Source organism: Ranitomeya imitator, chromosome 1 (assembly GCF_032444005.1).
Source record: "Ranitomeya imitator isolate aRanImi1 chromosome 1, aRanImi1.pri, whole genome shotgun sequence".
NCBI lineage: Eukaryota > Metazoa > Chordata > Amphibia > Anura > Dendrobatidae > Ranitomeya > Ranitomeya imitator.
This window is the reverse complement of record NC_091282.1, coordinates 113153830-113170640: the sequence shown is the minus strand read 5'-3', so window position 1 is coordinate 113170640 and position 16811 is coordinate 113153830. Positions and strand designations below refer to the sequence as shown.

The 16811-nt window shown below is 44.7% G+C and overlaps 1 protein-coding gene across 1 annotated transcript in view; it reads left to right on the top strand.

The window, feature by feature from the left end:
- JMY (junction mediating and regulatory protein, p53 cofactor) overlaps nt 1-16811 on the top strand; it is a 113053-nt gene that overhangs the window by 83320 nt on the left and 12922 nt on the right. Inside the window, exons 5-9 of the mRNA XM_069749859.1 lie at nt 1050-1215; nt 2882-3069; nt 7543-7629; nt 13541-13636; nt 15879-16422. Coding sequence (XP_069605960.1) covers nt 1050-1215; nt 2882-3069; nt 7543-7629; nt 13541-13636; nt 15879-16422 — 1081 coding nt within the window. The remainder of the gene's footprint in view (nt 1-1049; nt 1216-2881; nt 3070-7542; nt 7630-13540; nt 13637-15878; nt 16423-16811) is intronic.

Below are 16811 nucleotides of genomic sequence, written 5' to 3'. Positions count from 1 at the left end.
CTGTTTCTCTGCAAAGGGGCCAGGACGACTGATCCGGGTACATGAAAGAATGAATGGGGCCATGTATCGTGAGATTTTGAGTGCAAACCTCCTTACATCAGCAAGGGCATTGAAGATGAAACGTGGCTGGGTCTTTCAACATGACAATGATCCAAAGCACACCGCATGGGCAACGAAGGAGTGGCTTCGTAAGAAGCATTTCAAGGTCCTGGAGTGGCCTAGCCAGTCTCCAGATCTCAACCCTATAGAAAACCTTTGGAGGGAGTTGAAAGTCCGTGTTGCCAAGCGAAAAGCCAAAAACATCACTGCTCTAGAGGAGATCTGCATGTAGGAATGGGCCAACATACCAACAACAGTGTGTGGCAACCTTGTGAAGATTAACAGAAATCGTTTGACCTCTGTCATTGCCAGCAAAGGATATATTACAAAGTATTGAGATGAAATTTTGTTTCTGACCAAATACTTATTTTCCACCATAATATGCAAATAAAATGTTAAAAAAACAGACAATGTGATTTTCTGGATTTTTTTTTCTCAGTTTGTCTCCCATAGTTGAGGTCTACCTATGATGTAAATTACAGACGCCTCTCATCTTTTTAAGTGGTGGAACTTGCACTATTGCTGACTGACTAAATACTTTTTTGCCCCACTGTATATGTATCTTTATACCATGTTAGTCATCGTCTACCCACTTTCTAACACTGTACCAAGATACATATCTTTCCTGTAAGGCAAATCAGTCATACTATGAAAGTTTGTGCTCTTCTTTATTTATTTTTATGTCCGCCTCTTCACACAGGCACGAGAATGGAGACTTGCTGCTTGGTGCCAGCACTTTGGTGTCACATCGATCTTCTGTGCCTGCACACAATCACAGGAGTCGGGCTCTTAGCCTTTCTTATTCGAGCCTGTTACTTGTTTGTTCCAATTTGAAAGCCAAGGAAGCATAGGAGACAAACAAGCGAGCGGTAGACTGATCTCCTTATTAGGCAAGGATTTCGCATATATTCTCCTATGAGCTAATCAAGATTATATTTTTTACCATTTAGATGCAGAGTTTACATGGTGGAACAGAAGCATTAGCCGTATTAGACCAATTGGAGGCGGATTATTACGGTCATCAGCTCCAGCTATATGAAGTACAGTTTGAGATTCTCAAGTGCGAGGAGCTGCTGCTAACGGCTCAACTGGAAAGCATCAAGCGGCAGATCTCAGGTGAGAGACCTGTGCAGAAGTGGAAGCGCATGTCACTTATACACCAGAGGAAGAACCTGACTGCTTCCCATGAATACAGGACTCTCGTGTCCTTGAAGATCACGATATAATCCCTTCTGTTCAACATTACACACTTGGTATTAGGTGATTTTCTCTTTACCCGATCTCACATGATGGCAACTTCACTTCCCGTTCTTTCAATGAATTGGAAACTTTTGGAGCAAACTCAAACCTAAGTATTTTCTAAAGGGGTTTTCCAAGACCTATACGAAAATAAAGCTTTATTTCTCTTGCGAAATTATTTGAAAATACAAAACACAAGATCTGATGGGTAACGGCGAGCCTTTCAGGCTTTACCTTGTAACATTGCTTGGTCACCCATTGTATCGCTATTGGGTATGGACACACGGGCCGGGCTTGCCCTGGAAGCGTGTTGGTAAGATACAACCAGGTCTTCTCTACAGCCTCAGTGGGTGAGGGTAGGCTTTCTCTTCGGTAGTCAGCAGGTACCACTCCAGGGCTGTCCCCGGGTCTGCAGCCGAGGCACAGGTACAAGGTATAGGTGGACAGAGGCAAAGACATGGTAGTCATTCCAGGGTCGGTGCACGCAGCACGAGTTCAATGTACGCAGCCAAGCGAAGGATAAACGGGTAGGTAAGCCGGATCAGAAAACTGAAGAAACAATACAAGAGTGCACCTTATAGGAATCTAGACAGAGACTGAACTAGGACCTTAGATCAGGTGAGGAGTGGAGGGAGGAGGTCCCTAATATAGTGCCTGCTGGTTGGTGATTGCCTTGGAATCCAAACTGTGCAGGACACAGCAGAGTTAAATTCCTGCAGGAACTGTCCATGCCTCCCTATAGCCATGTGGAGCCCACAGGGGTATGTAACAGAGTCTGAAGTTCTGCATGACATGAGGATAAGCTGAGTGGCAGACACAGTGAATAGCACGATGGTGGGAATACATAAGAGATACTGCCGTGGCACCCATTATACACGGGCTCTGGTACAGATGTATGTACAGCAGTGGGCTTCACCTACTGGCTGAAAAGCTGCTAGTTGGAGACTTTGGTGCCCAGCATGGGCAATGGGATCACTTGATAAAATCATTAGGACAAGCCTTAGCTGTCTTTTTTTTTTTCTTTTGCTTTTCAGAAGTCATATAAAAATAAAATATATACATATAAAAAAAAGAAAAGTACTGGACAATCCAGAGGTCTTCTCCTCGTCTGCAGTGTCTGTTACGTGACACTGAATCAGACATACTTAAAGGTGTTTTACGGCCATAGGGTACAACTCTGCAGACTTGTGAATCCTCACATTGCGCATACTGTGAGGCTGCTCCAGGATTTGGGCGGTCACGTGACTGCATGTAAGCGATTTGCACACTTCCCAACTAGACTGGCCTGGCCTCAATGCACTGCATTGAGTGAGGCTACACACGTCTAGTCAGCATGTGACCACATGTATGCAAATCACCTACTTTTGGTCACCCGCCCGCCGCTCCCAGCACCTGAATATTCTCACAGTGCACATAATGTGAGGATTCACAAGTCCACAGTCACATAGAGTAACTGCAAACTTATAGCCTCACAACCCCTTTAAGAAATGCCCACATACATTTTTTGTCCAACGACATGTTTTTAATTTTCCACTATCCCCAGAGAAAAGAGAAGAAGTTGTTTACTATGATGCGTATGAAAGTATGGATGCAATGCCTGCAACAGAAGACATGGCATTGTCCATACATTTACAGAGAGAAGAATTCCATAAACTTCAGCTAAAAGTTCGGCAGCTGGAGGCAAAACGAGGCCGAATTTCAGCGAAAAAAGCCTACCTCAGAAACAAAAAGGTATAGTTTACTCTAATTTATACAGGAGTCCTTTTCATATAACATAAAGCAGATTATAAGGGATGGCTGACATGGGACTGACAAGTTGAGAGAACACATGCACATTAGACTGCTGTGAAATGCCACCAAAACGGCAGAATACTGTGACATTAACCTGATGGGCTTTCCTGCTATAAAGAAGTAGTACAGGTCCTTCTCAAAAAATTAGCATATAGTGTTAAATTTCATTATTTACCATAATGTAATGATTACAATTAAACTTTCATATATTATAGATTCATTATCCACCAACTGAAATTTGTCAGGTCTTTTATTGTTTTAATACTGATGATTTTGGCATACAACTCCTGATAACCCAAAAAAACTGTCTCAATAAATTAGCATATCAAGAAAAGGTTCTCTAAACGACCTATTACCCTAATCTTCTGAATCAACTAATTAACTCTAAACACATGCAAAAGATACCTGAGGCTTTTACAAACTCCCTGCCTGGTTCATTACTCAAAACCCCCATCATGGGTAAGACTAGCGACCTGACAGATGTCAAGAAGGCCATCATTGACACCCTCAAGCAAGAGGGTAAGACCCAGAAAGAAATTTCTCAACAAATAGGCTGTTCCCAGAGTGCTGTATGAAGGCACCTCAATGGTAAGTCTGTTGGAAGGAAACAATGTGGCAGAAAACGCTGTACAACGAGAAGAGGAGACCGGACCCTAAGGAAGATTGTGGAGAAGGACCGATTCCAGGCTTGGGGAGCCACCGTGCATAGGCGTGTGCAGGAAATGGGCTACAGGTGCCGCATTCCCCAGGTAAAGCCACTTTTGAACCATAAACAGCGGCAGAGGCGCCTGACCTGGGCTACAGAGAAGCAGCACTGGACTGTTGCTAAGTGGTCCCAAGTACTTTTTTCTGATGAAAGCAAATTTTGCATGTCATTCGGAAATCAAGGTGCCAGAGTCTGGAGGAAGACTGGGGAGAAGGAAATGCCAAAATGCCTGAAGTCCAGTGTCAAGTACCCACAGTCAGTGATGGTGTGGGGTGCCATGTCAGCTGCTGGTGTTGGTCCACTGTGTTTCATCAAGGGCAGGGTCAATGCAGCTAGCTATCAGGAGATTTTGGAGCACTTCATGCTTCCATCGGCTGAAATGCTTTATGGAGATGAAGATTTCATTTTTCAGCACGACCTGGCACCTGCTCACAGTGCCAAAACCACTGGTAAATGGTTTACTGACCATGCTATTACTGTGCTCAATTGGCCTGCCAACTCTCCTGACCTGAACCCCATAGAGAATCTGTGGGATATTGTGAAGAGAAAGTTGAGAGACGCAAGACCCAACACTCTGGATGAGCTTAAGGCCGCTATTGAAGCATCCTGGGCCTCCATAACATCTCAGCAGTGTCACAGGCTGATTGCCTCCATGCCACGCCGCATTGAAGCAGTCATTTCTGCCAAAGGATTCCCGACCAAGTATTGAGTGCATAACTGAACATTATTATTTGATGGTTTTTTTGTTTGTTATTAAAAAACACTTTTATTTGATTGGATGGGTGAAATATGCTAATTTATTGAGACAGGTTTTTTGGGTTATCAGGAGTTGTATGCCAAAATCATCAGTATTAAAACAATAAAAGACCTGACAAATTTCAGTTGGTGGATAATGAATCTATAATATATGAAAGTTTAATTGTAATCATTACATTATGGTAAATAATGAAATTTAACACTATATGCTAATTTTTTGAGAAGGACCTGTATATGGCACAGCTATTTGGGAACGTCCATACAAACTTTGTGCACAAGGAACAGTTGATACCTAGTGCTAGTTTGCTATTTTTTTTCCATACACCCCTCAGATTTACAGGGCAGACCAGTGCATGTAAGAAACGGGCACCTCCTTCCCCCGTCTGATCCGTCCGCTGTGCAGATCAGCGCAGAGCCACTCACATCCTCCATATGTGGACGTTACTGCTCCAATAAGTGTATTGCTCCTCCGACCTTACGTTAAGTCTGTTTACCTGTAAAGCCCTTTTAACCCTGTAAGAGTCGGTCATATTTTTGGGTTATTTTGGTCAGTGCAGCAACCAAAAAATGGCAATTCTAGAGCTTCAGGATTTTTTTTCTCTTTGGCATTCAGTGTACGTATTAATTTCAATATCAATAGTTTTGTCTTTTCCAAAAAAGCCCAGTCTATAAGTGTGTTTTTTTTATAATTTTAAAACCATTTTTCTTTTATATTTAAAAAAAAAAAAAAAACTTCACTTTTTACTTGAATCTGTCATCATTTAATGCCAAAGTATTGCAGTATCTAGTGAAATTGCAATTCTCCAAAGAAGCTTGTGCCTGGGCTTCACAAGAGGACTAAGATGGCAGCCACAGGATCCTTCAACGGGCCCTTGACAACATTGTTAGTGCATCGGTTTGACATGATCGCGGGAGGGCCAAGTTAAGTTGGGGCTTGTGCATTGGCAATGATGTCCTTTAAAGGGAACCTGTCACCCCGTTTTTTCAGATTGAGATAAAAATACCGTTAAATAGGGCCTGAGCTGTGTGTTACAATAGTGTATTTTGTGTACCCCGATTCCCCACCTATGCTGCCGAAATACCTTACCAAAGTCGCCGTTTTCGCCTGTCAATCAGGCTGGTCTGGTCGAATGGGTGTGGTGACATTGCTGTTTCTTCCCCTAGATCTTGCCCCTCATCTTTCCGTTGGTGGCGTAGTGGTTTGTGCATGCCCAACTGCCGAATCCACTGCGTAGGTGAAGAAAAAAAGCGCGATCTGCCCTATTCCCCTGGTTATCGGTGGGGGTGGCCATCTTCCTGAGGCCGCGCGTGCACAGATGGAGTGCTCTGCTGCCCGGGGCTTCAGGAAAATGGCCGCGGGATGTCGCGCGTGCGCAGATGGAGATCGCGGCGGCCATTTTTCTGAAGCAGATATGCGAACTCGGCTTCAGAAAACTGGCTGCCGCGATCTCCATCTGCGCACGCGCGGCCTCAGGAAGATGGCCACCCCCACCGATAACCAGGGGAATAGCGCAGATCGCGCTCTTTTTCTTCACCTGCGCAGTGGATTCGGCAGTTGGGCATGCGCAAACCACTACGCCACCAACGGAAAGATGAGCAAGATCTGGGGGAAGAAAGAGCAATGTCACCACGCCCATTTGACGAGACCAGCCTGATTGACAGGCGAAAACAGCGACTTTGGTAAGGTATTTCACAGCATAGGTGGGGAATCAGGGTACACTACATACAGTATTGTAACACACAGCTCAGGCCCTATTTAACGGTATTTTTATCTGAATCTGAAAAAACGGGGTGACAGGTTCCCTTTAAAGGCAATTTGTCACCCCAAAAATAGTATATGAGATAAGGCCACCGGGGCTTATCTACAGCATTCCGGATAGATAAGCCCCTGATGTATGCTGAAAGGTAAGAAAAATAGGTTAGAATATACTCACCCAGGGGCGGTCCCACTGCTGTCCGGTCCGATGGGCGTCGCGGTCCGGTCCGGGGCCTCCCATGTTCATATGATGACGTCCTCTTCTTGTCTTCCTGCCGCGGCTCCGGCGCAGGCGTTCTTTGTCTGCCCTGTTGAGGGCAGAGCAAAGTACTGCAGTGCACAGGTGCCAGGAAAGGTCAGAGAAGTCCGGCGCCTGCGCACTGCAGTACTTTGCTCTGCCCTCAACAGGGCAGACAATGTACACCTGTGCTGGAGCCGCAGCGTGAAGACCAGAAGAGGACGTCATTGTAAGAAGATGGGAGGCCCTGGACCCACAATGGCCCTGGGTGAGTATAATATAACCTGTTTTTCTTATTTTTCAGATTACATCGGGGGCTTATCTACAGCATTACAGAATGGGCTTAGCTCAGATACGATTATTGGAGTGACAGGTTCCCTTTAAGTGTTGCTGCTGGAGATTGACTGCAGCATTTAAGCGGTTAAAGGGATATTTCCATCTCCAAGATCCTATCTCAATATGTAGTAGGTGTAATAATATTAGCAAATACCTCCAATTAGAAATGTAGTATAGTTCTTCTGATAAGCTATGTTGCTTATCCCATGTGTAGTGCATTGCAGGAGCTTAGGTATTCATGGTTATGACCACTAACCTCTAACTAGCGATCACTATGTGATTGGTTGTAACCATGCAAACATACGCGTACTGTAATGCCCTTCACTTGGAAAGTGACATAGCAAATCAGAAGAACTATACACATTGAATATTTCAAGACCAGTTTCTGCTTACACTGCTCTGTGAATGAACTGCTTCCTCTCCTGATTTCAGGGATTGTTTTGTCGCACCTTTATTAAAATGGTTTTTTTCTGTTCAAGGGAAATGTCAAAAGCAATAACTAGTCCCAAATTGTCTTTGGTGTACACTTTAACGGACTGATCTTCCTCTTATATTTCATTGTATTTTACTGACCTTCTGTTCTGTGGTTTTGGCTTCTTTTTTTTCTTTTCTTTTTGTTAGGAGATTTGCATCGCTAAGAACAGTGAAAAGCTGCAGCAGCGTCTTCAGACTGACGAACAGTATAGAATTCATCATGCCACACAAGGAGTGAGTTTATTCTTTGTTGTGGAAATTTACTGTTCTTAAATGTAGAACTCCAAAAGAAAAATGGATTTTCCGGCACTTAAATCCCCAAAAATCATATTTTTATTTGAAAACAGGAAGCTCCATCATGAGGATAAAACCTTACTCCTTTCTGGCTTACACTACACCCTTTCTGATAGTTCTTAAAAATACTGTACGCAAACAGACAATGGCACATGTCTTTGATTTATAAAAGACCTGGGCAAACTGGCCTGCCAGTCTTTTTGGCTGTTTCTGCCTGGCTCATGGATTGGAACAGCCAAGGTGCTGGGAGTAGTGGTGTACTGCCAGTGAATTGTGGGACAGCTGAGGTGCTGGGAATAGTGGTGTACTGCCAGTGAATTGTGGGACAGCCAAGGTGCTGGGAGTAGTGGTGTACTGCCAGTGAATTGGGGGACAGCCATGGGGGCTGGATGTAGTGGTGTACCCAGGGCCAGCATCAGCACCCGAGCAAGTGCCAAGGCCCTGAGCAGGCGGGGGTCCACTCGCCGTCGGGTACACCGGCGTGTTATGGGGGCCCGGTGCCAGCGCCCGTGAGTGTGCCCCTTCCCACTTGCTCAAGGCCCCAGTACTTGCAATACTTGCCTCTCCCCATTCCTCCACTGCGGCGTCTTCTGACTGTGACATTTCAGGTCAGAGGGCTCGATATGACGTAACTAGTGTTCGCCCTCTGCATGAACAGTCACAGCCAGAAGATGGTGACTCTGAGGAGTCTGGAGCTGAGGAGCGGCCAAGCGAGGAGAGGTGAGTATTTCTTTTTTTTTTTTTTTAAAGTATGAAGCAGTATATGGGACCTTTCATATACTGGAGCAATATATTGGGCCCATTATTCCGTATGGAGCGCTATGTTGTGCCCATAATACTATATGGAGGACTATACTGTCCGGTTTTTGACCTATTGTAGAATTTACAATAGATATGACTCCTGCTATGTAAGAAGTAAGTAAAATCTTTAGCATTGTACAATACCTGTATTTCTCTGCCGTATCTGTGCATCATGAATCGTGGTATGTGTTAAAGGGGCCCATTGAGTCTCTTTCACCCGGGGCCCACAAAAATCTGTAGCCGTCCTTGGGTATACCACCTGTAAGTTGGGGGACAGCCTGGTGTACTGTCCGTGAGTTGGAGGATGTCCAAGAGGGCTGGAGATGATGATGTACCGCTCATGAGATGGGATACACACAAGGGGGCTGAAAGTAGTGGTGTACCATCCGTGAGTTGGGAGATGCCCAAGTGAGGACTGTAAGTTGTGGTGTAACACCCATGAGTTGGGGGATGGCAAGAGGCTAGAAGTAGTGGTGTGCCACCCATGAGTTGGGGGATAGTGTACCACCCATGAGTTAACAGATGGCAAGAGACTGGAAGTAGTGATGCCCACCTATCATTTGAGTAGACGGACCGCCACCCTTAGCATTGAAATTGTGATACCAAGCAGGACTATCTGCATCTTCAGCATACAGATATTGTTGGCTACAATAGAGGAACAAGACTTTGTTGGCCGTCTTCCATCCTTCAGCTTCAGTGCATCTGAGACCTCGCTAGATCACACAAGCTGAATGGAACCACTGTACACACTCTGGGGGTGAAGGAACTTTGTCGAGTTAAGTAATATTTGTTTAGGCCTCTTTCAGACGTCCTGATAATTCCGGTACCGGAGAAATCTGTACCGGAATTATCTGTGTCCGTGTGCTCACGTAGCACATCAGTGTGGCACACGTGCGGCATCCGTGTGCCGCCTGAGGACCACACGGACCGTGCAGGGGAGACAGCGCTACACTAAGCGCTGTCCCCCCTGTGTGGTGCTGAAGCCGCATTCATCTCTTCTCCCCCGCAGGAGAGAAGAGATGAAAGATCCTTTTTTTTTGTTAAAAATAAAGTTCTGCTGAGCTCCCCCCTCCCATCCCCCGTGCGCCGCCCGGCCCCTTGCATAGAAATACTCACCTAGCTCCCGCGATGTCTCCTCTGTCCTCTCAGCAGCTGCAGCCTGTGCTGTGTGAGCGGTCACGTGGGAACGCTAATTACAGTGAGGAATATGCGCATATTCCCCCACTGTAATGAGCGGGACCACGTGACCGCTCACACAGCACAGGCTGCAGCCGCTAAGAGGAGACATCGCTGGAGCTGGGTGAGTATTTCCTGGCCAGCCAGGGGGGCGCACAGGGGATGGGAGGCAGGAGGGGACAAATAAACTTTATTTTTATGGTGAAAAAAAGAAAAAAAAAAGATTCATCACTTCTTTCCAGCAAATGCTGCTTGGAAGAAGGGATGAATTCTGGATTCAGCACCGCACGCAGGGGGGACAGCGCTTATCTGTAGCGCTATCTCTCCAGCGGGCGGTACGTGCACACGGAGGAGAGTGCACACTGTTCTCCGTGTGCACGTGTGCGGCACGTATTGCGGTACGTGCTGCCGGCGATAAACGGACATGTCGCCGTGTTTTCAACACGGACACACGGTCTGTGAAAACACGGAGACATGTGCATAGACCCATTCACTTGAATGGGTCTACGTGTGTCAGTGTCTCCGGTACGTGAGAAAACTGTCACTACACGTACCGGAGACAATGACGTCTGAAAGAGGCCTTAGTTTGTTTTTTGTCAGTCACTTTTCACATCATACTTAATGTAAGGGCATTATGCTGTTTGGGGGGCTTGTGGTGGCTACATCATATTGTGTTGTGAGCTATAGATTAACGTACAAGGGCTGAATAACAAAAAGATGTGCCTTAGAAACTTAGTAAAAAGCAGAAAATAATATGTTTGCTTCAATCATTGCTCCATTGTGCTCACCTTGACCACAGCACCCGCTCCGCTAGTTGAATAAGCCAACGTTGTTATATCCCAAGGGGAGAGTTGCGGGTGTGCTGGGCTACTGGTGAAGAATTCACAGCAATCGGATGAATAGTAATATGTTGCAATTCCCAACGCATTTACAGGTCAAAGAAACCTCTTCCTCAGGGAAACCAGAATAAACAGCTATTGTGTTCCCCTGAGTAAGAGGACAGTTCGATCTGGAAACGCGTTGGAAATAAACTGCAACATATTTCTATTCATCTGATTCCTCCCCAGCAGCGCAGCACACCCCAACTCGCCCTTCTGAATGCTGCAATACTAAACAGTCGATTGACAAGAGTGTGGCTGCTTCTTTGGGAAAAAAAGACCCTTTTTTCTTACCCTGGATAATTCCTTGAAATTTAACCTCTTTAGTGCACTGACATGAAATCATGCCATACTGTACCACATGGTGCTCGTACCGGCACTTTTTTGTAGTGGTTGACTCCTGGCCTCCCTCATGAACAGCTGGGATGGATCAGAAAAATCTAATTCTCTCCATTTAAACCCTTCAAGGATGGCATCAGTGGGCTCCCTACAATGTGATGGCAGGGTGCTGTGGTAGTAAAGGGCTTCATAGTACCACCAAATAGTACAACTTGTCCTGCAAAGACACAACCCATTATACACCTACCCTGAAGGATAAATATAAACCTTTTGGCTCTGGACAACTGATCATGGGAAACAACAAAGCTTGGACTTTAGTGGGCATGGATAGAGGCAGAAGGGCAGCACACAATTTGAGTGATGCTGATTAATGCAGGTTTGATTTAGATCTCCAAAGCCAACAAGATAAGACAACTTGGTTTTTCAAATTGGAGTAATTTATCAAACTGATAGGAGTGATAGGTATTGGGACCTGGAGGTCGCCTGCACCATTATGCTTAACTCGTTGCTCTGTCTGTGTGCCTATATGTGATTGGGAACTGTAGCAGTGTGTACCACCCTTATGCCCTGACCCGAAATAGCTGCTATTGAATACAATTATCTTTTCCTTACAGGCGTTTTCTAGGAATAAAAAAAGAATAAAAGCAATAACATTGTAAATACATTCTTAAAGGGAACCTGTCACCCCGTCCCTGGCGTTTTTAACTAAAAGAGCCATCTTGTGCAGCACTAATGCTGCATTCTGTCAAGGTGGCTCTTTTATTTGGGGTCCCTTCTAATGCTGCAATATTCAGGTTTTTTTTTATTAGCCCAACATACCTGTAGTCTGTCTGGAGGGCATGTCTTTTCTCCCCAGACACCTAAATTGGCCAATTTTTGTGAGCCCAACAGCCAGCCACAAGGCATAAACCTTTGTTAATCCTACCTGTATAATTGTAGGCTTTTAGACCGGGAGAGGCATCATGTTAGGTTTAGGGTCCCAACAAAGGGGTACGCCTTGTTGCTGGCTGTTGGGCTCACACAAATTGGCTACCGTAATTTCATTTTTTTAACATGTTTTCTACAGCAGTAATGCAGGTCCAATTTCATACATTCAGTGTTTATATGTTATAGCGTTTCAGAGCACAGCTTTGATTTGTTAGTTCTATAGCGTGTCTCTTAGCTTGCACCTGTTCACACTTGTCTTTTTCTTGTTTGGTTGTGCCAGTCAGTTTTTTGACAGTTGCCTTCTATGTAGGTAAGGAGTGTCATTTGTACATATTGAAGTTCTTCGGGTTAATAATTCGCAACAAGTGTATGTGCTCTCAACATCTCTAAGACTCCGGCACATCCACCAAACATGAACTCACTTCAGTAAAATGCCAGCAGTCTTTTTCCTGTATCGGCTTCTCTGGCGGTTTTAAACTATAACTAGCGAGCACCTTGCTGGCAGACACAGGCTGAAGAATGGAAGTGCTACATCTCTGAAACACTTCATGCTATCCAAACCCTGAAAAGTTTTTAAAAAAAGTAAAATGTTAATTTTTTTTTCCTTCCACATTGCTTTAGTTCTCGTGAAGCACCTGAAGGGTTAATAAAATTCTCGAATGTGGTTTTTTGCACCTTGAGGGGTCCAGTTTTTAGAATGGTGTCACTTTTGGGTATTTTCTGTTGTATTGACCCCCCAAACTCACTTCAAATGTAAGGTGGTCCCTAAAAAAAATGGTCTTGTAAATTTTGTTGGAAAAATGAGAAATCGCTGATCAACTTTTAACCCTTATAATGTCCTAACAAAAAAAAAATGTTTCCAAAATTGTGCTGATGTAAAGTTGACATGTAGGAAATGTTATTTATTAACTACTAGATTGTGGCCCGATTCTAACGCATCGGGTATTCTAGAATATGCATGTCCCCGTAGTATATGGACAATGATGATTCCAGAATTCGCGGCAGACTGTGCCCGTCGCTGATTGGTCGAGGCAACCTTTATGACATTATCGTCGCCATGGCAACCATTATGACATCATCATCGCTGTGTCCGTTGCTGATTGGTCGAGGCCTGGCGGCCTCGACCAATCAGAGACGCGGGATTTCTACGTCGATACTGTGCCTGTCGCTGATTGGTCGAGGCCTGGCGGCCTCGACCAATCAGAGACGCGGGATTTCCAGGACAGACAGACAGACGGAAAAATCCTTAGGCAATTATATATATATATAGATTTTGTGTGACACCTCTCTCATATTTAAGGGTACAAAAATTAAGAGTTTGAAAATTGCAAAATTTTCTACATTTTTGCCAAATTTTGCATTTTTTCCATAAATAAACACATGTCATATTGAAGAACTTTTACCACTAACAATGGGGTACAATATGTCACGAAAAAACAGTCTCAGAATCAGTGGGATCCATTGAAGCGTTGCAGAGTTATAACCTCCTAAAGTGACAGTGGTCAGAATTGTAAAAAATTGGGTTGGTCATTAAGTACCAAATTAGCTCTGTCACTAAGGGATTAGTTATGTAAAAATATTGGGTTATGGGCTAAAATTATTTCATTGACATTATAGAAATAGTATAGTATTTTATATTGTATTACTATTGTATAATAGTATATGCTATTATTGTATAATCGTTATTACTATAAAACATTATTTAGATATGTATTATGTCTTCTGTTCAGGTTCAAGACAAACATCAAGATGAAGAAGATCGCAAAAGCATTTGGGTTACTCAGGAGCGACAGAAGACTTTGGACCGGCTTCGCACATTTAAGCAGGTTAGCTGGGGGGGATGCAGATATGCTTAGCAATGGTGCCACCATCCGTGTATAATCTTTATTAATGGATCACCTTAGTACAGTGAAACCAATAAAATTGCTATGCTCTGTGCTTGACAAAATGGCAAGATGGCTTAATCTCCTTCCTAGAAAGCGCTTTACCATGAACCTTATAATATAATTATACTAGCTATTGAACCCGTTCTACGCCCGGCTGGCGAGCATTTATATTGGTATATGGTCTCCATCCTGTCATGTGCTGCTCCATCCTGCATCCCCATCCTGTCATGTGCTTCTCCATCCTGCGTCCCCATCCTGTCATGTGCTGCACCCATCCTGCGTCCCCATCCTGTCATGTGCTGCACCCATCCTGCGTCCCCATCCTGTCATGTGCTGCACCCATCCTGCGTCCCCATCCTGTCATGTGCTGCTCCATCCTGCGTCCCCATCCTGTCATATGCTGCACCCATCCTGCGTCCCAATCCTGTCATGTGCTGCACCCATCCTGCGTCCCCATCCTGTCATGTGCTGCACCCATCCTGCGCCCCCATCCTGTCATGTGCTGCACCCATCCTGCGTCCCCATCCTGTCATGTGCTGCACCCATCCGGGGGCCTGAGCAGGCGGGGACACCGGCGCGCTGTGGGGGTCAGGTGCCGGTATCGCCGCCATTTCAGGCCCCCCAGCACTTACTATATTCACCTGTCCTGCGTTCCACCGCTGGGCGCCGCCATCTTCCCGGTCTCCTGGCTGTGACTGTTCAGTCAGAGGGCGGCGCCGGCGCGCATTAAGCGCGTCATCGCGCCCTCTGAACTGAAGGTCACAGGCCGAAGACCGGGAAGATGGCGGCGCTCAGCGATGGAACGCAGGACAGGTGAATATGGCCGATACTCACCCTCCTGGCGGTCCCTGCTTCTCTGTTGGAGATCGCGGTGTGCGTTCAGTGTGAACGCATACTGCGATCTCCCGGGAGCGTCACTCTGTGAGGCCCAGACTGTGCCGGCGCTTGCACTTGCGCAGTCTATAAAGGCTTCGGACAGAGTGACGCTCCCAGCGTTATATTATAGATGTCATAAGTTACCGCCGTTTTATTCTCATACTCTTACATACATTGTTGAGTCTTACCATTGTTAATTTAGAAACCCAAGCGTATAGTAACGTAGCCAGACAGGTTAAAAAGCTTAGGAGGTTACAAAAGTAGACTTAAGATTTAAGTGTTGGCCGTATGTTTGACACAAGACCACTCAGTTTAGTGGTAATCCACATTGATCACTCATGTAAACCACATTATTAGAGCCCATTTGGATGGAGCCAAATAATAAAGGAACAGGCGTTGGTAGAAACATTAAAATCATTATAGTATGATTATCAGGCCAGCAAGAATGTGATAAACGAATAAAACGCTCGTTTGTCAGGTGTGATGGGTATTATAATAACGATTAATCTGTACAGAGATTTGTGGTCAATCTGCCTAATCAAGACTGTAGCCGATCGGCGGCCATTTAAAGCCCGTGATTGTGTCCTGTAAACCTGGCCAAGTAAACACAGGAGGTTTCTACAAAGCAGAATTATTTTTCATCATGCTTCAAGAAAAATCCTTCCTAGTTTTCACGGCTTATATAATATGTTTGAGCAGGTTAAAGTTCAATAGGAAGGTCCCTCAAATTAGATTAATCGAAGTGTCACCAGGAAATGACCTATTGTAGTAAATTTTTGTTAAATGCATCTTTGATAATTGTGGGTTTTTTGTTTTTACCTTTTTCCCTTGTGACTATATGTATTCCTGTAGTCCTGTAATTATTACATAACCACTATGATTGATACTAGACTCACACTTCCTGTTCTAAACAGAAGAGTTTTCAGCCGTCTCATTATTATCACAGACAGGAAATTTTAACTTTAGCTTGGAAAACCTCTTATAATAAATAAGTCATATTTTGTGGTTACTCTTTCCTTTGAAAATCATTTGACTGAGCTGTTTACTAAAATGTAGCCCAAAATATGTCTGGGAATCACTTTAGAAGCGACAATGAGCTGGGATGCGTCCTGATGACTCTGCTCCTTTGGAGGTCTGTTGGTATAATTCACTTCATGGTCTCGGTTATTATTATACTCACTACGTGTAGGCCATGTGATAGAGGTTAGAGGACATATAGGTGCACCATGTTTTGCAGTAGTGACTTTTTTTTTACCATTTACAATGCATTTATTTGCTGAGTCTATTTTTTTTTTCCTTTGTTCAGCGACATCCTGGGCAAGTGATCCTTAAGTCGACAAGACTGCGTCTGACTCACAGTAGAAGAAAAACCGTAGGGAGAGTTACCCCCAGTGTTGATGAGCCACAATCCCTCTCTGTCAGTATTCAGACACAGGGGATAGTTGACATGGAGTCACCAGAAATTGTACAGCCTTTGGAGGTTACGCTCGAAAACCTAAAACTTGAAGATAAGTTATTACCTCCTGGTGTAAGTACCTCTGGGCTTCAGGAAGCAACGTCACTCCCCACTTTCACTCATAGTACACTTGAACCTAATGCTGCGCAGCCCCTGTCACTTCCACTATCCTCTCCACCACCGCCGCCGCCACCACCACCTCCTCCACCTCTGCAGAAAGAAGCAAATCCTCTAGAAGTCAGAGTTATTCACGTCAAGAAGGAATCAGAAGAGCTGGCCACCCAGGCACCTTCCGGCGGCCCTCTGTCCCAATTATTTGATAGCAGTCAGCTCGTCAGTGCCAGAAACAAACTGAAGAAAACCGGAGCTCTGGACGGCATAGAAAGAAGAAGAGGTATGAAGCCCGTTTTTTAATTTTTTTGTTACTTTAAAACAATGTTTATGGCTATGCGATGTACATGTGAAAGAAGGGGTTAAATAACCACAACAATAAAACAAGAGCTTAATTAGTGAATGACTAGTAAATAAGAAGAGAAAGCCCTGCCAACGAGGACTGGGGATGGAGACGGCAGGTGAGGAGCTGCTAATATGGCAGTGGGGTTAATGTAGGCTTTTTTTTTTTGAAAAGGGGAATTGTCAAGTTAATTTTTTTGTGAGAGTATGATGTATTGGGATAGAAAGTTCCCATGTATGGCGAAGGGGGCATGGAAAAAGTGCTGGAGACATTGATGCGAGGTGCAGAGAACAAAGAAGGAAGCCTTTATAAGGACACATTGGGAAATT